This window comes from Filicampus tigris, chromosome 13 (genome assembly GCF_054856515.1).
Source record: "Filicampus tigris isolate MCC_2025a chromosome 13, RoL_Ftig_1.0, whole genome shotgun sequence".
NCBI classification, from domain to species: domain Eukaryota; kingdom Metazoa; phylum Chordata; class Actinopteri; order Syngnathiformes; family Syngnathidae; genus Filicampus; species Filicampus tigris.
The window spans coordinates 18,477,372-18,503,294 of NC_141229.1; the positions used below are offsets into that span (position 1 = coordinate 18,477,372).

General features: G+C 41.4%; 1 protein-coding gene across 2 annotated transcripts in view; it reads left to right on the top strand.

Moving 5' to 3' along the window:
* Positions 1-25,923, top strand: part of alk (ALK receptor tyrosine kinase) — a 452,952-nt gene that overhangs the window by 402,942 nt on the left and 24,087 nt on the right. For both annotated transcript variants that reach the window (XM_086049008.1, XM_086049009.1), the window contains exons 16-20: positions 2,181-2,348; positions 5,986-6,087; positions 14,413-14,568; positions 15,552-15,665; positions 22,354-22,540. In XM_086049008.1, the coding sequence (XP_085905134.1) occupies positions 2,181-2,348; positions 5,986-6,087; positions 14,413-14,568; positions 15,552-15,665; positions 22,354-22,540 (727 nt within the window). The remainder of the gene's footprint in view (positions 1-2,180; positions 2,349-5,985; positions 6,088-14,412; positions 14,569-15,551; positions 15,666-22,353; positions 22,541-25,923) is intronic.

Genomic DNA, 25,923 nt, shown 5'->3' on the forward strand with positions numbered 1-25,923 from the left:
AGTGCCTCTTATTGAACCCAAAGAAAGTTTCCTGGCATTTGCTGTCTTCTCAGCAGAAGCCTAAAGGTTTTATGCTAACACTGACTGTTATTTTGAACTATCCCTAATTATTCTAAGGCCCCAATTCCAGCAGAAGAAAAACAGCCCCAAAACATGATGCTGCCATTTAACGCGAGTGTGAATGTGATTTGTTCATTCTTAGGACAGCCGCACACCAGTGATAAAAGGGTGTGCACCCGTGTGCAACCACATTATGTCACTTGTTAATTTTTACGTTTCCCTCTCAAAAAGATTAAGAAAAAAAGGTAAATTGAGTTGTACATGTTATAGGTCACATTAATGGTGGAATCTATACACGTGTGTATGTATGTGTGTGTGCATATATATATATATATATATATATATATAACATTAGCGATGTTCCGATCAGGTTTTATGACACCGATGCCGATCATGCATGAGTGAGATCTGCCGATTCCGATCACATGGAATATCTGTACATTTTTCCATTTATTTATGGTGACTGGTATTATGCAATATTATCTGGAAAAAAAAACTGCCATATTACTGCTGTAATTTTGACAAAAATTACAAAACTGTTGTGGCACAATACAACAATTACTCAGTCACAAAGATGACTGAAAAACCTAAATTTACCAGCTTTTAGTAACACAGTTTTTAACAGATCAAAACAATCAGTCTCAAAAGAATGAATTATGCAAAAAGTCAAATAAATAACATACCATCTAAACATTGCATGGTTCAGAATATAATCAAAGTAGAAAAAACAGTCACATGCAGGCTTCACTTGAATAAAGTATTCAATGAGTTCCTAAATTGAAACGACTCAGGAACTTTATTGTCTTGTGCATAGACAAACTATCTTGTGCATTTGTCAAAGAGAAAAAAGTCACTGTTAATCTTTTAATCTCCCTGTGGCAATAATGCCACTTATACTGCGCTGTGTCCGCCTTGACTTTATCCAATGCAGTGAGCCTCGTAAACTCACCATAGTCTCCCAAATGCTTGTTCTTCAAATGTTGGATTAAGTTGGTTGTGCTGAAACTTTTGGCCATGCTCCCCGCGCGAGGTACCTTTTCATGGCATATACAGTATTACAAGATGCAAACTCCACACACACAGCAGACAATGCTATGTTCACACCAACTGTGGTGGTCGGAATATTCGATCAAAGCCTTTTATTGCCGATCGAAACATCCAATCACCCGCAGCTCATGCTTCGCAGCTTTGTGTTGCGTCCCTCCCATCTGCTCGCAGCGGAGGCGCGGCTGTGTTAGGGAGCTTTTCTGGCGGCGCTTTTCAATTGGAGTCAATGTAGCTCGCGCGGGCGGCCGCGGTTGCGTGCAGGGGCGCGAGTGATCCTTTTGGATGGAGGGACGTCGTCGCGTATTAAACAAACAACTTTTTTGCCATTTTTCGTCTCGCTTCAGCCAAGCATGAGCTGCGGGTGATCGGATATTTTGATCGGCAATAAAAGGCTTGGATCGAATATTTCGATCACGTTTTTTTCACGAAAATCGGCCTATCATGATTGGTACCCGATCGATCGGAGCATCCCTAATATATGTGTGTGTGTGTGTATATATATATATATATATATATATATATATATATATATATATATATATATATATATATATATATATATATATATATAAATTCTGTTAAACCACAAAAAAGTAATTTGAAGAGGAGCGTGTTGACTTTTTCTTTGCACTTTTGACATTAAAACATGGCATAGCAATTGCCATTTAGTGCCGCTGTCACTTCATCACATCTATGATCATCATTTTGATGTGAAAATTGTTCCAGTTATCATCCTTGGGACCGTCCGGCTGCAGTTCAAAATTTAAAGGCTGAACTAATGTCACATCTTGCAGCACTAGAGTGTCAATTATTGCGACCAGAGAGTAGTGCAGCTCTTTTAAACTGTATCTCTGAAATAAACAAACAAAAAAATTACAACTGAAGTGTATTCATTTGAGTATTTAAAAATTAAAACCAATAATGCTCATCAATTGAATTTAAGGCCAGCTAAAGTGCCTTATAATACATTTCCCCCTATCGTTCTCTTGGCTCATTCCCTTCACACACAGACTAAGTATGATTTTAATAACTTTATCATGAGATATAATGTATGTTGTATCTGTATCTATCAGGTGGGGGTGGAGGCTGGAATGCCAGTGCCCCTGTCAGTCAGGGTGGCAGACCCCTGGTGCTGGGGGGACAAGGAGGACAGGCCTGTCAAAAGTTCTGGCAGACACAAGGTGGCTTTGGGGGTGGTGGAGGTGGCTGTATGGCTGGAGGCGGTGGAGGAGGCTACAGAGGTCAGTAAAAGAGATCTGTATGTTATGACTACATCACTTTGTATGAAGTGTGAAAATGTCCATATGCCTTGTAGAAGATTCACTGTGACATTACACTTTCTGTATGAATGTTACACCTGGAGCAAAAAAATATTTTGGGAAAAAGTTCAACTCAGAGCTGGGCATTCCACCCATGTGATAGACCGGTCCGCCTATCCGTCTATCACAGACACCCATTTTGTAGGCGATAAACGAAAGACGGAAAACGTAAAAAAATAAACAGACTCAGCATAGGCCGAATCGCATTTTTTCTGTCTATGTAATCGTCTATTTTTGCGCTGAGACTTCAATGGCCGCAGCGAGATTTCCCATGGCATGGCCGAGGCTTTTTGACAGCTTCAGGCTCCTAAAAGGAGACGAACAACTGAAATCTTACAATAAAACAGTAAAACTGGCAAGATCTTCCTATTTCTCAAACCTCATTACAGTCAATAAAAACAACCCCAGGGTTCTCTTCTCCACCTTTGAACTTTTAACTAGTTCTGATTTTAATAAGTCCCCACAGAGACCAACAGATGCTCTCTGTGAGGACTTTGCAGACCACTTCAGAAGTAAAATCGATGACATAAGATCCAGTCTTTTAGCCCGTCAAAACACAAGTTTTAATAAACCCGGACAATCATATTTACATGAGGAAACACTGGAAAGTTTTGCCCTGGTTGATGCAAGGACACTTGTTCGAGTTTTCTCCCAGGTAAACCCAACAACCTGCCTTTTGGATCCAATTCCCACATTTCTTTTTAAGACATTTTATGGATTTTTTGAAGAACAAATTTTAAATATAGTCAATTGCTCTCTTCAGACAGGCGTCTTCCCCGCTGCCTTTAAAACGGCGGTGGTGAAGCCCCTTCTGAAGAAGAGCGGTTCTGACCCGAGCGTTTTTAATAACTACAGACCCGTATCCAACTTACCGTTTTTAAGTAAGATTTTAGAAAAACTGGTTTTCATCCAGTTGAATCATTTTTTAAATACAAATAATATTTTGGAGAAATATCAATCTGGTTTTAGGATGAACCACAGTACGGAGACTGCTCTTTTAAGGATCTTAAATGATATTAGGTGCACTGCAGACGTGAGAAAACTCACAGTCTTGGTGCTACTGGATCTAAGCGCTGCTGTTGATACAGTAGATCACCAAATTTTATTAAATAGACTTAAAAATCTAGTGGGCATCTCTGGTACTGTTTTTGACTGGTTTTATTCCTATCTCACAGACCGATATTTCTTTGTAAGTATGGATACTTGTTCCTCTAAAACTCATGAAATTAAATGTGGGGTTCCTCAAGGTTCGATTTTAGGCCCCTTACTTTTTAATCTTTATATGCTTCCCCTCGGGGATGTCATCAGGGGACACGGCATCAGCTTTCACAGCTATGCTGATGACACGCAGCTGTATATTGCCGTGTCTCCTGATGACACAGGACCCATTGATACCCTTTTAAATTGCATTTTAGATATCAAGTCATGGATGGCAGATAATTTCCTACAGCTCAATGAGGACAAGACTGAGGTTTTAGTTATCGGTCCCGAAGGTCAGAGAGAGAAGCTTTTACCAAAACTACACATTTTTAATCCCTCACACTGTGTGAAGAACCTTGGCGTCATTTTTGACTCTGAGCTCAGTTTTATTCCTCATATTAAAAATGTAACCAAGATTGGTTTTTATCACCTTAAGAATATCGCCAGAGTCCGCCCGTTTCTCTCTCAGGCTAACACGGAAGTGCTGATGCATGCCTTTATTTCCTGTCGTTTAGATTACTGTAATGCCCTGCTCTCTGGCCTCCCGAAAAAGAGCATTTCACCACTGCAACTACTGCAGAATTCAGCCGCTCGGGTGCTGACGAGAACCAGAGGGCGGGAGCACATTACGCCAGTTTTGAAATTGCTGCATTGGCTCCCTGTGTGTTTCAGGATCGATTTTAAAGTACTTTTATTAGTTTATAAATGTGTTAATGGTCTTGGGCCATCTTATTTATCTGATTTGCTTTTATCATACCAGCCCTCGCGGATCCTGAGGTCCTCTGGCGCCGGCCTTTTATTTATTCCAAGGGTGAGGACCAAAATGCATGGCGAGGCTGCATTCAGCCATTTTGGTCCTCACCTTTGGAATAGCCTGCCAGAGGATGTCAGGTCTGCAGAGACTGTTGATATTTTTAAGAGGAAGCTCAAGACACACCTTTTTAGTTTGGCTTTCAACAACTTTTAAATAATTTATCTTTTCTTTTGATTGAAGATAATTCTATGTTTTGCTTTGAATGTTTTAAAGCACTTTGAGTTGCATTTTTATGTATGAAAAGTGCTATATAAATAAAATGTGATTGATGTGATTGATGTATTTAGTCTGGCCGTGGTGAGGCTTCCATGCCGCGGTGAGTCTTTCGTTTCAAATATTGCTCAGCGGGTTGCTAGTGAAAGTCGGGCAAAGTTTGTCGATGGAAACGCTAACGGAAGCCTGTTTAAAATGATAGGCAGACCACCCAAAAGGCGATTATTATTTGGTCCGGCCGGACAAAAAGGCGGATAAACGGACACGGGAAGGGTACCCCGGATGCAGGCGGAAGGTGATAAACGGACTGGGATATTTCAGTTAAATGCCCAGCTCTGGTTAAATCACGGTTAACATAAGAATATCTTCCTCCAGATTACTTCTGCCAAGTCGTAAAGCAACAATGAAGGCTATTTCTTACAGTTTTTAATGTACCACATACTATACTCGTACATGTAAATTATTTTGTGGGGGAATAGCGGTGGCGGCGTGCACTGGTCGTTGGCTTGTGGTGGTGGTGGATACATGAGTAGCACAGTTGTGAGGTCCCAGTGTCCTCTTCTGGGAGGTGGCGCGGTTACCTCAGTGGGGCAGGGTCCCTGGGCGTGGATGGTTTCCTCTCTAATGGTTTCCCACGGGCCCTGGCCCGCATTCCCTCTCGGATGGATGAGAGTGAGTCCACCTGTCCTCATTGTGCCTGCACCGCAACTCCAAACACCAGATGGCTAATGCGTGTGTGAGACGGTGTTGTTTCACGGTGTGGGCCACTCTCATGAAACATCCCTGATGTTTAACTCCCTGGACTGTCCTCTCCTTTGCACTCTAAAATCCCTAGAGTTATTTAGATACTGCATAGCCACTTACATCACACATCTGTAGCGCTGCCTGGCTTACTATCCCTGTCCTGTCCTATTTTCTACTGGCTGTGTTCCTTCCACACAGGGTGTATCCTGAATATAATATTAATGGAACCCATCACCTATGGAACGCTGTAGTAGTCATGTACTGACTGATATCTGTCTGCCTCACATTCTGGGTTTGAATCGCCATTGGAAGATCTCAGTGCTGAGTTTGCATGTTATCTCCGTGTTAAAAAAAACGTTTCCCTGTGTGCTCATTCCTCCCACATTAAAAAAAAGAGGCATCTTAGGTTAATTGAATATTGGATCTATATGTGCCCTGTAATTGACTGGTAACCAGTAACATGTTCTCTCGCCAAAAATCAGGTAGGATTAGTTTACCGGCAACTCTAATGAGAACAAGCAGATGGACAATGGATGGATGGAGGTTAATTACAATAGCAAGTTAATCGCTTGGCAATTTTCTTTCCAGGTGGTAACACCTCATTGAATGACAATCCTAAACACGACGGTGATGATGGCACGTCCCTCTTCGGCGATCCAGCTAGAGAGCCATACCTCTATCCTCTGAAAGGTGATCTTAATATATATATATATATATATATATATATATATATATATACACACACACACTTATTAGCGCTGCACAATATATAAAAAAAATATCAATATCGTGATATTGGCTCATGCGATATAAGCAAAGACATGCAATCATTTTCTGCTGGAGTTGTATGCTTTTATCTGAATTTGACCAGTCAGACGCAAACTTCATCATGAGCATCGTCACCAAAGAGTTTAACATTAAAAAAAAAAAAAATTAGATAATAGAAATATCATTATTTTAGGAACATGTTCAATATCGCAATAATATCGATATCGCCTTCTTCAACAAGCATATCACATATGCATATGTGCAAGCATATCACATATATATATATATATATATATATATATATATATATATATATATATATATATATATATATATATATATATATATATATATATATATATATATATAGGGGTGGGACGAGATCTTGTACAAGATCTCGCGGGATTAGAACACTACGAGATTTCCCCTCCGTGCACAGCACGAGATCTATTTTCTTTTGACGGTGTTTTGCAGTCCGGGTGAATATAGCAGATGTCCTAAAAGGAGCTGTCACTGAACGGGAACTTCCGAGGCCAAATCACAGAGTCGCTGTTGTGACCGACAACTCTCGCAACATGGATGTGGCGATACGAGAGGCTGGCTTTGAACCACACATAAAATGTTTATTGTGCAGGCAATGAACGCAACGCTAGTGCGGCTGGTCCAAAGTTGGCCGCGTATCATGTTTGTTTAGACGTGTCAAGCGTATAGTTTCTTTTTTTCACCGATGCTCAACAGCAGCAGCACTTTTGACGTCTTAATAAAGACAGCTCGAGCTGCCCGCGCACAGACTAATTATGGACGTAATCACGCGCTGGGACAACTCTTTGGACATGATGGCTCGCGATCTAGAGCATCGGGGTGCCGTATCTGCAGCTCCGAGGAGCCCAGAACTACGACGAGTTGCAGAAGTCTTGACAGACGCAATGACATTCCTCTTGTTGAAGATCGACTGAGAAAGGAGTTGAACTCTACAGTACAATGCTATTTTATTTATATAGCGCATTTCATAACAGCTAGAGCTGTAACTGAGCACTTTAAAAACAATACAATAAATAAAAAAACAATAAGAGGCTGTGATACATCTATTAATAAATATATCAATAAAAATTAACAAATATATAAAATAAAAAGATAAATAAATAAAGCCAATAAATTAACATAAAACACTATATACAATTGAGTTACTGCCCTACGAACCTACCTTGGATTTTGTCAAAGTATTCAATAAGAGGAAAGATCTCAGCTTTAGCTGTTATTGCAGCAATATTTGAGAGCATGTAACATGACTAACATGTAAAGTGACTCCTGTTTGCATTTGCACTTGTGAGCTAGAAGATTAATTTTCTTGCCTGTTCGATAAAAAAACATTTTGAAAACTGAAACGATTACATTAGATATTTTTTTTATATTCGAAATTTAGCAAAAATCTTGTCTCGTTCTCGCGGACTCAATCTCGTGAGACGTCTTGTCTCGTGGGGATGAGAATTTCGACTAATTTGTCTCAAATAAAGTCTCAAATTTTATTTGTGACTAGTCGACTAGTCTATAAGTAAGAAAACTTGAAATGTAATACATATTGAATTCAAAGTTGAAAATGTAAATGTTTTGTGTATTTAGAGTAGGGGCTATTTCAGCCCAAACATTCAGGACAGTTTGTTGATTTAAATTCTATATTTATATTTATTTTAATAAATGTTTTTGTACTATTTTTCACAAGAGCTTTATTTTTAAGAAGTTCAAGACAATACAATAATGCAGCTGTTACTGAAAGCATGCTACTGAACACCAATTGATTGGCTAACCTTGTCTTGCTTTAGAAAGAAAATATATATGACAAACAACGCTGCATTTTAAGGGCAAGCAAGGAAAATCTACTCCAAGAAATTTATGTAATCATATGGTACCTGATGTATCTGTATGTACAGTAGCTGCTGCTACGCATGATATAAGGTAAATATTAAATAGATATGTGCATTTGTGTGTTGAACTTGTTGGCTCAATATTGCAATTAGACGTATTTAGCCGATTCTGACTTAGGGTCATGAGCCGCATCGAGGCCGCATCGGCCGAATGAGCCGGCCGGGCCGGCCCGGATTACCGACCCTGCAAAGGGCGATTGCTGCCACCGCGGTGTCCCAGCGGCCGCTGCAGCTGTGGAGATCTGTGGGAAGGGCCCGCCCCGCCCAGAGTCACTCGCCACCGCCGCTGCCCACGCTTGCCGACCGGGACGAGGATCTTAGTGCAACTGAGGGCAAGCTAACGTGCTATTGTTGCTACGCAGCTTGCCGCCCGAGGCTGCACGCCGCACATGTGGTCTCTCATCGCTCCGGGAGAGTGGTTGTAAGCGAGTATATGCTTACAAAGCCTACCGACGACCTAGTTGTCATCTGCTGCATCAAAATACTGCCAAACGGTGACGTTGTTTTTCGTGGGAGCTTTGACATCTCTTTTCTTCCCCAAACTTAGGGTCCCCGCCCCCTACTATGTGTGCGTGTGGGCGGGTAAGAGAGGAGTAATTCTCTCTCTTGGTGCTTGGCTTGTTTACAGAGGCAGAGAGACGGTGAGGAACAAGATGCGTGACAATGCAGCATTTAACCGACTAGTAAAATACTAAACGTTTAATAAATCGTAGACGGTTAAACGGTTAAACGGCTAGTCGCGCACATCCCTACTACCGAATGAGTCTCATATTAATAATAAGTAATATTAGTTGTTGTGTGCACTGTGGTTATTTCTTCTTTTTAAATGCTAGATTTGATCATTTAAGCCTCAGGTGTCAAACTCAAGACCCGGCTGGGCAGATCAGGCCCGCCACATCATTTTATGTGGCACGCTAAAGCAAATAATGTGTCAACTTCCATGACCCTTGCTAAAATCTGTACCAAAATGTCATATTTTCATGTGTAATAAATTACAATAATTTGCAATAATTTTTTGTTACCATTTTTACACTTGAACAATAACTGAGCAAACTGTCTGATTTCCAACCTAGTAATCCATCAAGTTGTTGTGGATGTGTAACTCAAAGAAACAATTAAATGTGTATTTGGTTTCACTGGCAAAATGGCCCTCTGAAGGAAGATGTAACTACAAAGTGGCCCACGACAAAAATGAGTTTGACACCTCTGATTTAAGGGCAGTCTGGAGCCCTAATACCAAGAATAAAAACAGACAGGAAGCACAGATTATTCAAAGAATTATTCCAAGAATTATTCAGCAAGCTCTGTTGACCCATCTCAGCCTTATTTTATTAGTCATGTTGCTGCTACTGAAAAGTGGAATCGTGTACTTGCACAGGTGCTAATGTACCATGAAAGTGACAACACTGAACATGTCTGTGTCTTGATTCACTTCATTGTTCAACTTTGAAAAGAAACTGGGAGCAGGATATTGTCCTTTTTTTTCTCTAAACGAGAAACGTATGATTCCCGTTTGTGTGCCATGTGCGAGTTATTGACTCCCCCTAAAAAGGTGTATAATTACTTGACACCAGAGCGATACTTTCAGATTAAACAGGTCTTCGGAGTAAGCATTAAAACGGCAAATACGGGGTTTTTTTAGCAACAAATGTAGGAGGTTTTAAATAAAATCTGCAAATTGGTGAGTTTGCAACTATGCAGTGAACACTATTCTGCAAGAACACAGACTTTATTAACATGATTTATTAACCTATTCATTGGTCATTCATCCTACTTTCTCTTATTCAGTGGGAAAATGACTTCAGTCATATTTTGTTGATAACAACAATCATCCATTTATCCGTCTCTCACTTATCCGGGTTTGGTGGACAGGGACAGCAGCCTGAATAAGCAAATCCAGATTACGGGCATTCCACAAAGTCAATCATCAAACTACATCCAATGGCATCCTTGAACATGTGTTTGTTATCCAATCCATGCAATGCATGATGACAGTGAGGTCTGGTAACAAAACACCACTGGGGTTCAGGTCGGTGGTGGGTGGAGGTATTCCTCCCAATCACACTCTTCCAGGTCTTACTGTCACTGGCCACATGAGCATTGGAGTTCCCCAGTAGAACAAAGGAGTCCCCAGCGCCGGAAGGAGCACTCCCCAGCACCCCTTCCGAGGAGAGTGTAATTACTCAGCTGTTGCTGGTGCATGGGGACAAACAAAAGTTATGACTCATCCCCCACTGGGATAAACTCTGAAGTATAGGCACTGAGCCTCTAAGCAGGAGCACCTTTGGAGTGGAACTGAATCCAAACCCTTTTTGAGGAGGACTAGTTCCAGAGCCAGAGCGGTGTGTTGAAGTGAGCAAAATTAAATCTACCTCTCAATCTCACTCACCAGCTCAGCCTTTTTCCCTGCCATCCCTGGAGCCAGTTTCTGATGGGACTTTGGCAGCCAACCAGCTGTCAGGTGATGAGCCCTTAGAAAGGGGCACCCAAACTGTCTCTTCGGGCTGTACCACCAGGCGCTCATCATTGAGCTCCACCTTCAGGCTATAATAAAAACAGAAAATAAATTACATGTAGTAAAATGTGCAGTAGTATCGTGTTCAGTCCAAACACAAAAACGGGAACATTTTGCATACTAAATTTACACTGGTGCTTCTACAATCAAACAAATTTCAGGTTTGAAACAGATTGTTTGAAACAGACCAATATGATTGACAGGTGATATATGCTACATGGTTTAAGAAGGATGGCATTTTACCAAAAGACATTTCTGTTGCTTTTTTTCCTTTCCTTTCCTGTGGCTATATCATTAAATGTGTGGCAACATAAACACAAAGGGCTGTGGGCAGCGTCTCCTCACCTGCCTCTGATACTATTGCAAATTTGCGTGTTAGAAAGCTTAGATAGCCAGTGTAAAAATGACTGCTTGTCACAGTAATATGATCAACATTCAGTCTGCTCAAACTGGAGACCAGCGCAACATATTGCAAAAACTGTCTTGTGGCAACTCATTCCACACTGCACTGAAAACATCCATCCAGCCATTTTCTATTGCTCACTCTGTTCAGGGCCACAGGTAAGATGAAATTTAGCTCAACTGACATCGGGAAAGCCGCCAGTCAATCAAAAGGCACATTTCTAGACAAAATCATTCACACTCACATCTACACCTGTGGGCATTTTAAAGGCTTCAATTAACCTAACATGCATGCTTTTGGAATGTGAAAGGAAACCAGGCAACACTTTGAAAACCGCCCAAGCACGAGAAAACAAAGCAAACTCCACACAAAAAAGGTACAAGCCAAGATTTGAAAACAGACTCATGGAATGTAAGGCAAATGTGCTTCCGCATGTCCTCCTATGCTGACACATTAAAAACACTGCCACAAACGTGTTCATTGAGAGGCTCTTACCTAAAATTAGATATATTATGTCATGTTTTAATATATTAGTGTTTTATATTAAACATCAGGCTTGTGTTGTCTTATTAAAGTACTTCCATGGTGGAATATCAAGCTGTGACGTTAATCTATGTCCATATATGGAGCATCCTGAACTACTACTTGTCAATGGACTATTTGCATACAAAACTTGTTAACTTCCAGGTCAGCATGTAAATGCAAAGTGACAACATTTGAAATGTGTTCAAACTCCAAACATTGGGACACTTCATCAACACTGCATCACTTCCATTAGACCTCAGTACTGCCTGTCATTTTGTGATACGTCATACAACAGTGAAGGCGCACGATTTTAAATCCGGGATTGCCTGTCCCTACTGTAAGAACTCGTAAAAATGTAATTATTGGAAATCTGCAAAATAGCGGTGGCTGGACTTAGAGACATTTTATTTCCAGACAGACATTGATTAAACCATTCCAAATGACAAACTTTAACCATCATAAAACACAAATAAAATCTGTTATTTTATTTTATTAGTAATTTATTGCCAATTTATCCACATTGTCTATAGCAGAGGGTCACTAAACATTTTAACACTGAGAGCTAAAGAGGCAAAGATCCAAAACAGGCAGGATATGGCTCACCGGGGTTCCCTACCTTTGCCCTAAAGCATGAAAAATGTGTACGCTAGCCAAGGAGTTGCCGTTGAGCACCGCACATTCTCAACGGTCATTTCATTCTTCATACATCTGAACGTGAGCGTGGAAAATTGCATATGCCCCATTTTTGTGCGTACGCTCCCTTTCTACATGAAGCCCCTGGTGACCAGACTCAATGGGCTCGCTGGAGGTGAAGATGAACACAGGCACAGGGGAAAGGACACATCAGATTCCTGGGAATGAAAGACGTGGGGTTGATACCCAAAAGCCGCCTTAAAACGGAGACATCAGGGTGTTGTGGTTGTACTCTACCAAGGGAAAGTGGAAGGACCGAGATGAACAAAGTGGGGCCTCCAGGTTCTGGTTAGCTCACTTGGTCTGGTTTTTGGACTGTGGGTGGATTGGCTGAAGCTCCCATATCCCTGTAGAACGCCTTTCACACCTGGGATGTGAATCGTCAACCTGTGTCCGAAGCCAAATTAGAAGGAATGCCGTGGATGTGGAACACATGTTTAATGAAACAGGCCTTTTGTCGGGTGATCAAAAACTTAGATAAGCAAGTACATACAGCCAGACACCGGTTGCTTATCGCCACGTTGCAGCTTTATCATTGAGCAAGCTCGTGATGTAAGCCACCTTAGCCAAGTCGTTAAAATATGTGAGCAGTTGTTGATCAAAAATGAACCAGCACCGGTGTATACTGTATTTTTTGCCCCTACCAAGTTTGCTGGAATGATGAGTGGGATAAGGAATGTTTGGTTCTCGAAACAGAATTAATTAGTACTGGAAGGTGCAATATTAGCAGCTCAACTGGGGACCGCGAAATCAGGAATAGAAGCTTGACCCTAATCAAGCGGTAAACCCAGAGCCTCAATGAGCGAAGTCAATGCTGTTATGGCTTCCTTAACCCAGAGAATAGAATGCTGACCCACCACTACCCTCTGGCTGGACAAAACGTGGCGTAGTTGCTTCACGTCTGTCCATTTTGTTCCGAGTATTCCATAACGATTGGCCCACCAAGCTGATGAAGAATGTGAACACAAGTAAGACACAAGACACAACTAATAAAGCAGAAACTGAAAACAACATGGACAAATGGTCACCGTGAGAAAACTATAACATGTGGTCACTAAAACCAACAAAAAAGGTGATGAACGGAGCTACAGTGGAAGGAAGGTACATGTGATGCGAACAAAAACTAAATCTATACTATAGTATGTAATAAGAAACAAACTAAGTAATTGTGAAAACACAGGAAGGAATAACGGCACACAAAAGTCACAGAAGAACCTAATAAAATAGCCAACATGAAGTACTCCTGGAGCTGACGACAACACTCAATCCTCAAGCCCACCAGCCCGCCCACCAATTAAACAAGCAACACTGAGGCCAGAGGGGGATAAAATGCAAAACACAGAACATAACAGTCAAAATGTTAAGAACACCTCTCAGTATGACACAATGCAGTTTTTTTACCAAAACAAACTACTTTGTACGACCACAATATTTCTAATATTGTTAAATGAACACCTCTCTGACAGTTTCAATCAAAATTAAATAATGTTTTGGTATTATTATTGATATTATTATTATTTCTACTACCAGAAGTAGTCGCACTAGTAGAAGAAGAAGTAGTATTTCAGGTAATGTATTTAGCAACATGTTGTAAAATTGGTAATGTTGTGGCTGGTCGGTTTATTATCATAATACAAACATGATTGTAAAATGATGAGGGCAACATCGTACGGATGAATATGGCTGTGTTGCAATACTAAATATTTCACGCTTGTACAAGCTGCCCCTAATGAATCCATATTGGACCCATTTGTCAGGTGCTGTGGCTGGCGTCTAAAACGACAAGATAGAGATTGCTCTTTAGCATCCTTTAGCAGCATGTGTTGCTATGCAGGCACAAAGTATGTACTGTAGAGAGGTGGTCCCTGCCAACTGCTCCAGCAGATTACTTCCTTGATAAATTCACCCCCATCATCAGATAAAATAGCTAATTTCTCTCTATAGCAGTGAGTCTCAACCAGTGTGACATGAGAGATCCACGGTGTTACTACTCACCCAAATGTCTTGGTTCTTGATCATTTATTTACTGCAGCTACATGAGAGGGACAAAATATTGGAAATTTAAGAACACCTTTTTGTGGTTGTGTACTTAAACAATTGGCCGGTTCGTAGAATAGGAATGTATCCTGGGCTTTGAATACACAAAACGATCCTCATGAGTGTTCCTTTGCTCTATTTTACTCTTTTAGCAATGGAGAGCGACGGAGAGGTGATTATCAGTCCAGTTGGTAATTGCAGTCACTGTGAGAGCGGCGAATGTCAGGAGATAAACGGCGACATTGTCTGCTACTGTGATGATGACCTCATCCTGGCACCCGATGGCATGCCCTGCATCAACTCTACAGGTGTGAGGCTTGTGTCTTCTTTCTTTACCCTACCGCGGTCTAGTCGTAATAGATTGAATTGGATCTACGTGTACCTTTAATGAACTGTGACTCTGTGAATAGAAAATGAATTAATCTGCAAATGTAATTATGTATGAGAGGCTAAGTACTTTAGTGATTTCTTATCTCAGTTTATGTTTAAATGTCTTTATTCATTAAAAATTATGCATGCGCACAGGGAATAATCACACTGTACCTAATGGTGTTATGAGCAACTGTTGCTCCACATGTTGAGTCCCTTTCCAAGATTAGTCATTTATCTCTGCTACAGTGTGATAAAACCTCTTATCATGTTAAAGATTTTGGATAAAAGAGTCCCTCATGAAGTCAAAGCAGATTTGGAAATGTTCTTCACGATCCTGAGCGCTTGCAAGTGGCTCTGTCTATTAAAACCGTGTCAACCTTCAGTAAAAATGAGCTCTCACACGGGTTAAGCTGTAGAAAAGGGCTGTCGGCGACCCTCTGTGAAGCCAAAATTGCCTCTTCAATTGTGAGTTGTTATCTCCGATCAATATTAATGAATACATGAATGTTGATCTGAAATGAATCGATATGGGACCCGTATCATTACAATTAATATAATAGTGGCATTTCCATCCAAATAATATCTTAACATACTTGAGTTTCTCCTTGCACTGATGATTTGCAAATCTATTCTCTGTAAGGACAAGCGGCACGTTATTGTATGCCACTCTGTCAGAAAAGGTCACCGTCTCAATATGGTCCCTCGCGGCAGGCAGATTTGTACCTCAGCTTGGACAAGAGCAATGAGATCTTCCCATCAAGACAACAAGGAATTGATATGCCGCACAGCCCCTCAAGCTTTGTTGTGTCATCTCTTTCACATCATTAATTAAGTAGAGGATCAGAGAGGCGAAGGGAATGTTAATAGTTCTCGCGGGATGGTAACAACTGAAATGCTGTTTTCTTCTCTTGTCATGCAGAGGTGTCCCCACTGCCTCCCCAGCCATCTCTCTCCCACCTGGCGCTTGGTCTGTCTGTCGGCACCTCGGCCCTCATCGCTGCCCTACTGCTGGCTGTGTCAGGAGTCATGATAAGTAAGTGTCGCATTGACAGTGAAAGGAAACCAAATAATCTCTCTATAAAGTAACACTTAAGGTGCTCACTCAATACACCTTTTGACAGAGTTAGAATGCAGGACGGCACAGGGACGACAGCAGCACGGCACTGTTTGCTAAGCTGCCAAACAACAAATAGCCTAGAGCTGTTTCCCTCTGGTGTGGATGTAAAGTAGTTGCAATGGAAGCACTGGCTTTGCTTATAATGAGGTGGAGGAGATATGATACAAGTGACACATGTTTGGCAATGCTAGATTTTATTTTGAGGGAATTTTTGAGGTGAAAAATTCTAAACTCACATGTATCTACCACCTTCAACTAGCCTGGTACATTCAAAGTAGCTGAGGCCGTCATTTGGACAGCATTAATAATTGTTCCCTTCATTTGCCGTGCTTTTGTCACTGTTCAACTCTGGCAAAATTGCTTGCTGTTGTCACTCTGAAATCACTCTGCCACTACGGTTGAACAAATTAATAAGTTGGTGATGGCGCACTTTGACTATAAATTTTACTTTTCATTTGTGAATTCTAGGTAGGTTTAGCTTGAGAATTATTTACAAATTGGACAGCTTCCATGGGAGGATTTTTCCTGGTAATTTGCATGATCATACACAGTGTTGTATATAAATATGTTTATATACCTAAACAAGAATGCACATGACAATTTTTGTGTGGTTCTCAAATGAGCACCAGACATGGTCGTTGTTTGGTACTAAGGTAGATGTGGCAGCCACCTATGAACAGCCACTTCAAACTCTGAAAAAATGTTCCTTTTTAGTTTAAAAGGACTTGTTTAACCACAGTCCCGCGCCACATTGTCTAGAATCAGGGTTGGTTATTGCGCCTATTGATCTGATAAAAAACAAATCCTCGTTGCCGCAGACCACCTGCACCCTATATAAATGATAAATATATGAATGATAGTTTATTCTCAATAATTCCTGTACATTCCCCCGGAAGATATTTAATTGAACTCCATTCACTCAAATAACCAAATATTTGGCGTGTTCTCCCACATATTTGCTACTCAAGCATTCACCTAGTCGCCCATTTATTTTGGACTAAGGCCAAAAGTACATCTAATATTAAAGTATTGCTTGGCTGCCATCTTGTGCCATGAATGAACTACGTTGACGTGAGGGGAAGATTCTATTATACAGGCCAAAGCCCTGTCTAATAAAGAAGTGGTGGTTTTCAGTCACGTTTTGCGGAATCCAATAGACAATTATAAACATTTTTAAGGAGGATGTCAATTACTCATGGATTTTTGCTGTTCACGGCAGGGTAGTTGTGGCTGAAAACATGCAAACTTCAAACAGGTGGGCTTGAGCTAAGATTTGAACCCGGCACCTCCTGACTGTGAGGCAAACTTACACACCACTACGACACCAAGGTGCCCATAAACCCTCAAAATCTGTAAAGCACAGCACACAAATCCATAGAAATCTTTTTTCTAGTCGCGTCTCATGTTTGCCCATTGTAATGCTGTATTTCCTTGTCACTATGAAGTTAATTAGGACAAAAGTCTCTATTAGGGAGGATATAGATCCAAGATATTTACAAGCAAACCAACTGGTGAGCCCCAGACAAAGTGAGCCGACGGGCTGCTATTGGTCAAAGTAACTCCTTGTGGACGCTTGTGTAGTGTTTTCAGTGAGTCCTGCACGTTGGCAATAGTCAGCCTTTGTCTGCAAGTTTTCTGGACGATTGATCATGTCGAATCAGCGAGAGAAATCAATCACTCACTTATTGTGTGAGCAGCTTCAGCAAATAGGTGCACAAGAAGAGAAACTGAAATGAGACAGGGGACGTTGTACGCAGGTTGGCACTCAATTTTTTCATTTCCTGTCACACATATATTTCTGAGCAAGTTCTAATAGACATTTTTATTTGAAATAGTTCTGGAACAAGGCCATCTTTTGCTGGGTGTGAAACAGAAGTTTTGTCGGCTCTGTCTATTGGAACTCATATTTTGCCCGTGTACATAATGTGGTTGGTGAGTATGTGCATGCCTATCACGTAAAAAAAACAACAACCTGTTAACTCTATAGTAGACAAGAAACAGGACAATAAAAGAAAAGAACAATTAGAGTTGCAATTTAATAACTTAATTACACTAATTGCATGCAAGGAGACAGTTTAAATACAACCAGAATTGCTGCCGCAAAGAAGTGTCCAACTGTTCCTTCTTAAGCAAGGTAATAGTGTACTCACAGGAACCCTCGGTTATCATCTGCCATGTGCAACTGGCAACTTCCCCCCCATACACAGACATAAGAACAGAGATGGGCACTTTACCCTATTTTGCCAGTCCGTCCACAATCCTGAGTCCGCGACCTGGGCACCTTAGTCCATCCCTATTCATAAAAATAATCGTCTCCCATCACCGTCTGTCTTCATCCTGTTAAAGCGCTTTCGTCCTTACATTTTGTCAGCCGCCCCCAAAAAAACGACAGCGTTTGACCAAATTAAGGGGACAATTACAGGGACAGACAAAAACCCACTTCCATCCTTGCTTAGTCCGTCGTCTTTAACTCATCCATTGCCATTGACGAATTTACTTGTCTTTTCACAGTCCACCCATTCAATCCCAAGAACGTATAAGAGGGTCAGAAAATGTCTGGCAGTGGATGAGTTTTTAAAAAATCCTCGTGCTCTGTCCCCAATCCTTGCACTAAAGCAAAAATTACATGTGGTTACAATGAACAGAATCGAATGCATACATTTTATAAGTGCAAAGACAGTTTCTTGAACACTTCAGTAATATGCTCAAGTCATGAACCTGAGAGTCGTAGTATTTAACGACATAGTATTGCAGCAACAGCAGGTAGGCTATAAGACGAGAGCTTCCTGTTAAGATCTGGTAGAGCGGTGATTTAAATTCGTCTCTGCGTAGTGGAGAATAAGTGGGAGAGGGTCATCGCCTTTTCATCCTGTAATCTGGCATGTTTATTTTAACCTCTGCTTCAGCTCAGCTAAATACAATCTTGTGCTCCGCTCTGCTTGTGTGAGCATTGTGAAATCATCACGTAACATAACGTCAACTCCGTTGTACCTGCTCGCAGGATTTCTAGCTACCGCAATGGCACCCTGGTTGTCTTCACACACTTTAGTTTGTCCATATTGGTTTTTGTCCATGCCGTCTAACAGCTGTTCAAGATAGATGCATTATTGTATCGCAGAGATATATACTCAGCCTCACAAGTAGATAAGGCTTACTGTTGGTTGTTTTCTTGTTTTCATGAGATGAGAACGCTTCCCTCACTCATGCTGACACAATATCCTGAGTATCTGAACATGTTTAACTGTGTTCCAGTGTTCTGCTGCTGGTATAGTTTACTGACCACTTAGCTAAGATTCGGTCGCGTGCATGTGGACAAGTAAATTAAACTTCCCACTGCTTCCCTGTGCTTCTTTTGTTTGTTCATCATTTGAGCATCTTCTGATGACTGTAATTTGAGTTCACATGGAGTCTCTCTGGGTCTGAAATCTCGCATTTCAAACCTTTCAAGAATTTTGTTAGCATATCTTTTTTGTGACATTTTAACCTGATCCTCTGATTGGTTGAAGTCTATTCCCAAGAAATGATTAAACTGTCCCAAGTCTTTCATCTTAAACCTCTGTGTGAGCATCCTTTTCACACTGTTCAGTACATCTTCATTACTAGCTGCTACAATAAGATCATCATATCAGTGAGATAATCAATCATCATTCTTTTTTGTGTACACACAGCAGTCGATTTTGTTTGAAACCATTTTCACTCAAATATGCATGTAGGATCACATTCCAGTTTCTGCCCGACTGCTTTAAACCAAAAAGAGACTTTTGTAATTTACACACAATTTTTCCACCAGTTTCTGACTGTTTTTCATAACCTTGTGGTTGCTCAATATTTCAACGTCAATTGGTACATGTAAATAAGCAGTCTTCGTCCATCCGATGTAAGACAAGCTTCTTCTGCACCGCCTTTTGCATTAAGACTCTCACACGTGTGTCATGTCCGCTGAGGGTGAGAAAGTTAGTCATTGTCGATCCCTTGTTTCTGACTGTAGCCTTTCGCTACAAATCTCGCGTTGTATTTATCCGACCCATTGATGTTGCTCTTGAGTGCATAGACCCACCGATCCCCCACTACCTGTTTGCCCTGTGGAAACTGGGTGAGGCTAAAGCTCTTGTTCTCCTCCAAAGAGCTCCCCGTCCATTGCATTTCTCCACTGCTTGTATTCCGTTGATGTTTTGGCGTCCTGTTAAGTTTGAGGAATGTCGCATTCGGCTATGTAACACAAGTCTACGCATGTTACCAATTTGTCAACTGTGTCCTCAGTCTCAAACTACTGAAGATGACTTGGAAGCCTCCTGTTCCTCTTTGGGTTTCTTCTGTTTACAGTCTCAGTAGTTTCAAGTTGTGGTGTATGTTCAGTCTTATCTGGTAGAGTCCCCGAAACCCTACTTTGAGCACACTCATTTGGTACATTCACACTTTCAACATCAACATTTTCCCCCTTATTGACCTTGGGATATACCTCTTTATCATTATAGTCAATGTTGGACTCCTGCGTTTGTGTCTCTTTTTCTTTGGCTGTCTCGGTTGTGAATTTTACCAACCTATGTTTTTGAATCTTTTGTAAGATGGGCTGTTTTTATCCTAGCCCACAAACATACCCTGCTCGCACTGTGAATCTAGCTTGTCTTAGTCATTCTTGTATGCAAAACATATTGAGCCAAATTTCTGCAGTTTGGATGTATTTGATTCCCTGCCATTTAACATTTCGTATGGCGTTTTCGTTGTACGTCTGCTGTAACATGTATTTCGCACCTAAGATGCTGTCTGGATAGCATAATTCCACAGCTTTTTGGGTAGCTTACTTTCAATCAGAAAACATCTGCCCATGTCATTCAGTGTTCTCCACCCTCTCTCTGTCATTTTGGTGATGTGAATAAGGGGCAGACGTCTCGTGTCTATTTTTTTTCTGCCTCAGCAGTGTTTGAAGTCTCGGCTTGTAAATTCTGTACCGTTATCTGAACAAATACATTTGACTTCGCCAATAAGGTCCGATGTCTGCCAAAAACCTTTTCATGGCCCCTATGACATCACTCTTGGACTTGAGAAAATACACCAATATGGTACCGGAATAATATTATTCAGAATTGTCGCTTTTAACTTACGAATGTGCAAGTGGTCGAGTACTCTTGTCTCCCACAGTTCATACTTGTCTTCCGAACCGTTGAAAAATAGCTGTCATGATTCCTGCTGTTGAGTTCGCCATTGTTGCTCGCTGCTGACGCGCGCCAATTTCACCCGAGGCCTGTTAACTGTTAGGTTGCGAAAACACTTTCACTTGCTGAGCTAACGGGTTAGCTACTTTAGCTTCCGTGTTGAACGTCACGAATCCCTGTTTCACTTCTTCCGTGAAACTAACAAGACCACTTATCTCCAAGGTGGTACACGTAGCTTTTTCTATTAGCCTAGCACGAGTTCCGCGCCTTTTCTTCGCAGCAACTTTCTTTTGGTATATTCGTCCGATGCTGGCCAACTTACTTTTAAGCTTGTGTCCAAAGTTTTCTCTGGGCCCATAACCTGTTAAGATCTGGTGGAGCAGTGATTTAAATTTGTCTCTGCAAAGTGGAGAACAAGTGAGACAGGGTCATCGCCTTTTCAGCCTCCAAACGGCCACGTTAATTTTAACCTCCGCTTCAACTCAACTCAATGCAAAGTTGTGCTCCACTCTGCATTGCGACATCATCACATAACATAACGTCAACTCACTAGTGCCATAGTACCGTAACATATAGAGTAAGGGCACACCCATAAATCAATATTCCCCATTACATGACTGCAAGTATTCAAGTTTCTGCCTCCGTATTTACAGGAGATGCTTTTCTCCCACCCACACGCACAAAGTTCTGCAACATTCAGCCTAGTCCCTCTTGGACAGCACTTAATATATTGTTGTCAGAACAAGAAGGCCTTACAGCCAGCGCACACATCCAATTGCCCAGCAGCTCTCAAACCATTATCGCCAGACATGCCCTCCTCAAGCCATCATCTCCTCCGCATGCGCACCCACACTCCCTCTCATAGTTGGAGTGGATTGCTTACACACACGCACGCACACCCCCACACACCCACACACACACACACGTATTCCGACTCCCACCTATGCTCACAGGCAAGGCAGCGGGTGAGGCCTACCTCTGTGCGCCAGTGAAATGTGTTAATGATGGATGGCAGCTTAGCTGGAGGCCGACAACTCTTCCACAGTAGACAGCACTTGTTAAATAGCTCCTCTAAACACGTACGCATTTGAACAAAAACACACATTAACTGTTCTTACTTGGACTAAGGTGTCCATAGCACAGGTCAGGGCTGTGTCATCTTCTTTTGAGCTGCTTTACATCATCCAATAAATGACTTGTTTTCATTTGTAAGTTCATCCCTCTTTTAGTCATTTTGTAACTGTTCTGAAGTAGATTTACTTTGACCACTTTTGAAAGACAAAAGTCTTGAAGAGTCTCAATGATGATTGCTGCAGAGCGAGAGAGAAAAATGATCCTTTAAAAGCGCCTCCTTGTGCACAAGCACTAAATGTCAACTACAAGATGGATACAAGGTTTGTTCTTTGTTGAAAGACTTCATAAATTTGAGAAAAATGTATATTCCTCTCCAGTGTACAGACGTAAACACACAGAGCTGCAGTCAATTCAGCTGGAGCTACAGAGTCCAGACTGCAAGCTGAGTAAACTGCGGGCATCTACCATCATGACCGACTACAATCCAAACTACTGCTTTGCTGGCAAGACAGCATCAGTCAACGACCTGAAGGAAGTGCCACGACGCAACATCTCCCTTGCCAGGTGAATAAAACTACACACTATGTTCATGTTGGTAGCAGTCAGTAAATTGCACCCACGTATACTAATATTGCCTGAAGGGTAGAGCATACCCATTTTTTAACCTTTCATATACTTTGGGGCAGTTTTGTAAAGTCTTGTAAAGTCCCCCACAGATGCAATTTATTTGTGGATGTTTCTGATCCCAGGAACATGATGTTCTCATCTATTCTTAGCTTCTCTTTAAAGTGGAAGTGAACCCCAAAATATTCTTTACAAGAATGTATGTTCTATGCAGCCCCACTAGTCTAAACTTGATATTCTGATCAATATTTCGTTTGTGGAATATAAGTTAAACAGACAACTGCACCCACTTTTATCCATCTCAGGGGGTGACCATTTTGTCACTTGCTGTGGACTGAAAATGATTAATCACATTTGCTCAGGGCGCAGGTGACAACCAATCACGGCTCAACTTCAGATAACAGGTGCGCTGTGATTGGCTGAGCCCTGAGCAACTGTGATGTCATTTTCAGTCGACAGCAAGTGACAAAATGGCCTTTCCCTGAGATGGATAAAAACCAATAGATTTTGCTTCTTAACTCATATTTCCCAAACTCAATTGTAATCAAAATCATGTGTTTAGACTAGTGGGGGCACATACAACATTATATTGGAGAGAACATTTTTAGGTTGACTTCCCCCTATAACAAGCCAAAATCGTGTTTACGTATAATGGTGAAGTTTTAATTGCACACATTTTTAAACCTAATACGCACACATTGAAGCATTCGGATCTATATTCCAGAGGTCCCTTTTTTTGCCGGTCTGGCCGCGACCCTTCACCCTTGACCTGGGTACCCTTTCGGCCACGACCCCCCGCCCTTATTCTTAAAAATTACCACCCCACCAACCGCCGCCCCCCGCCCCGTTCCGTGCTGCCATCATGGCGCAATTGTTAGCTATTTATTTCTTTGTGGCACTAGCTGTGATTCCACCTATACCGTATGTTACTTTGTAATGTTTCTACTTGTTTCTACTTGTTTATTTCCCGCATTAATAAACAGGCAGTTCTTGTTTTCTGTCATATTTATATGTATTTGGCCCTCCATGAATGTGTTTATTTCAGCAGAATGCTAAGTGTTCCTACTTCAGTAGCTGTTTATTTAGTAGATAATGCTCATTCAACGGACTTACAACGCAACAGGGGCGCTTTCGGAAATACATTTTGAACCCACACCCACACTGGTTCACTCCAACTGTTCGGAAACTTAGGGTGATGTTGAAATGTGCCTGTCGGTTATTCAGAATGCAGCAAAACTGGAGTGTGCGCTCCTCGATGTGCAAGTGTGTCAGGCAGTACACTTCGAAATAGAACAAGCTGCTGATTGGTTTAGAACAGGGGTCGGCAACCTTTAACATTCAAAGAGCCATTTCAACACGGTTTCCACAGAAAAGAAAACAATGGGATGCTGCTTATGAAATCCATGCAGTCCATCCATGTCTCTGAAAATTACATTTTGTTTATCACAGAGCTGAAGGTCTCTTTAAAATGAATTACAAAGATGAACTTAAATGACCCATGTAGCAAACAAAAATAACAGAATTTAAAAATACAATTGAAAAAGACCACTATTTCACTAAACACTGAAAATAAATATTTACAAAAAATAATTGCCTAAATATTTATTTTACCTGGTTAATGGGACCTCTGCTCTTGAAGATCTGCACCCAGCGTCTGCAAATCAGGTCTGTGGAAAGACACTTTTATCTTTACACAGGACTGTAAGCTGCCGTCTTTTTTAAAGATCTGATTGTGTAAGCGTTCAAATTATATCATAAATTCAACCCGAGTCTCTTTGTCCGAGTCTCTGCCTTGCCGAACACACACACTTTGAGAGCACTGCACGGGCGTCAGAGTGAATTTCCGTCCATGACTGCCATTGTCATTTGTCCTTAAATAAGTATGCTAGCTTAACTTTAACATACAATGGGAAACGCTATCAACTGGTGAAAAGAAGTTAGCATTACTGTTGCAGGCATTTTAAACCATCAAACAACTCTTACATTAGCATAAACACTGCAGTAAAACATAAAAATAGAACATCCAACCATACTTACATGTACATATTACGTGGAAATATTACGTCATCAATCAATTCTACCTGCGTCACGCAAAAGCCACTGTAAGGCGAAGGCAGGCCAGAGGGGACAGCCTTCTTTGTGTAATATTTGTGGCTTATAAACCCATCTATCTAGACCGCTTATCCCCACAAGGGTCGCGGGGCGTGCTGGAGCCTATCCCAGCTGTCTTCGGGCAGTAGGCGGGGGACACCCTGAACTGGTTGCCAGCCAATCGCAGGGCACACAGAGACAAACATCCACACTCACAATCACACCTAGGGGCAATTTAGAGAGTCCAATCAACTTACCATGCATGTTTTTGGAATGTGGGAGAAAACCGGAGTACCCGGAGAAAACCCACGCAGGCACGGGGAGAACATGCAAACTCCACACAGGGAGGCCGGGGCCGGGATCGAACCCACGACCTCTGAACTGTGAGACGTATGTGCTAACCAGTCGACCACTGTGCCGCCCGGCTTATAAACCAAAGCACTCAATTCATGAGACTTCAATTTTCTAAAGGTGTCTTAATAAAACCCACCTATTGGCATCCTGATTATGAAACAGAATTGAAGTAAGCGACATAATTGTCCACACTTCCATTTTCTATATCACTTGTCCTCATTAGGTCTGAGGATGTCTTCTTTGTGACAGCCCTGTTGGTTACTAACAGCAACCTCAAAGGAGAAGTCAACCCAAACATGCATGCCCGGTTTCAACTAATAGGCTTGCATAGAACATATTCTTGAAAAAAATATGTTTGCGTTGACTTCCACTTTAAAGGAAGGAGTTTTGTCGAATAATTAAGTAAATTAAATCCATCCATCCAATACTACTTGTTGTGAGGTCACAGTGCTTGCCTCTGCCTCCCCACTATCTAAAGCCTTGTGTTTTTTATTACACTGCAGGGTGTGTAGGCTGGATGGCGATAGTTGTGTCAGTTGCGAAAAGTGTAAGATCACTCAACACAACTTGATGTCTGTGTGGTACTGTGTAATTATGCATATGTCCGACTGTCATACCATACCCATGAGACGATATGTAATCCCTCATTAAATAAACATACAAATACTATTAAATGTACAGCACACAGGAAACACATTTTTTATACCTCTTCTGTCACAAACCATGCATAGACAATGGTCTGGTGGACAATTCTCTGTCGAGCAATCAAAGAGCAGCAGTGTGTATAGCGCCACCCAACGCAAGCTAATCGAAAATGTATTGCCGCAACCAGCATCCCAATGAAAGTGCATGGAAAAGGGAGGCTGTTAATGGTTTAT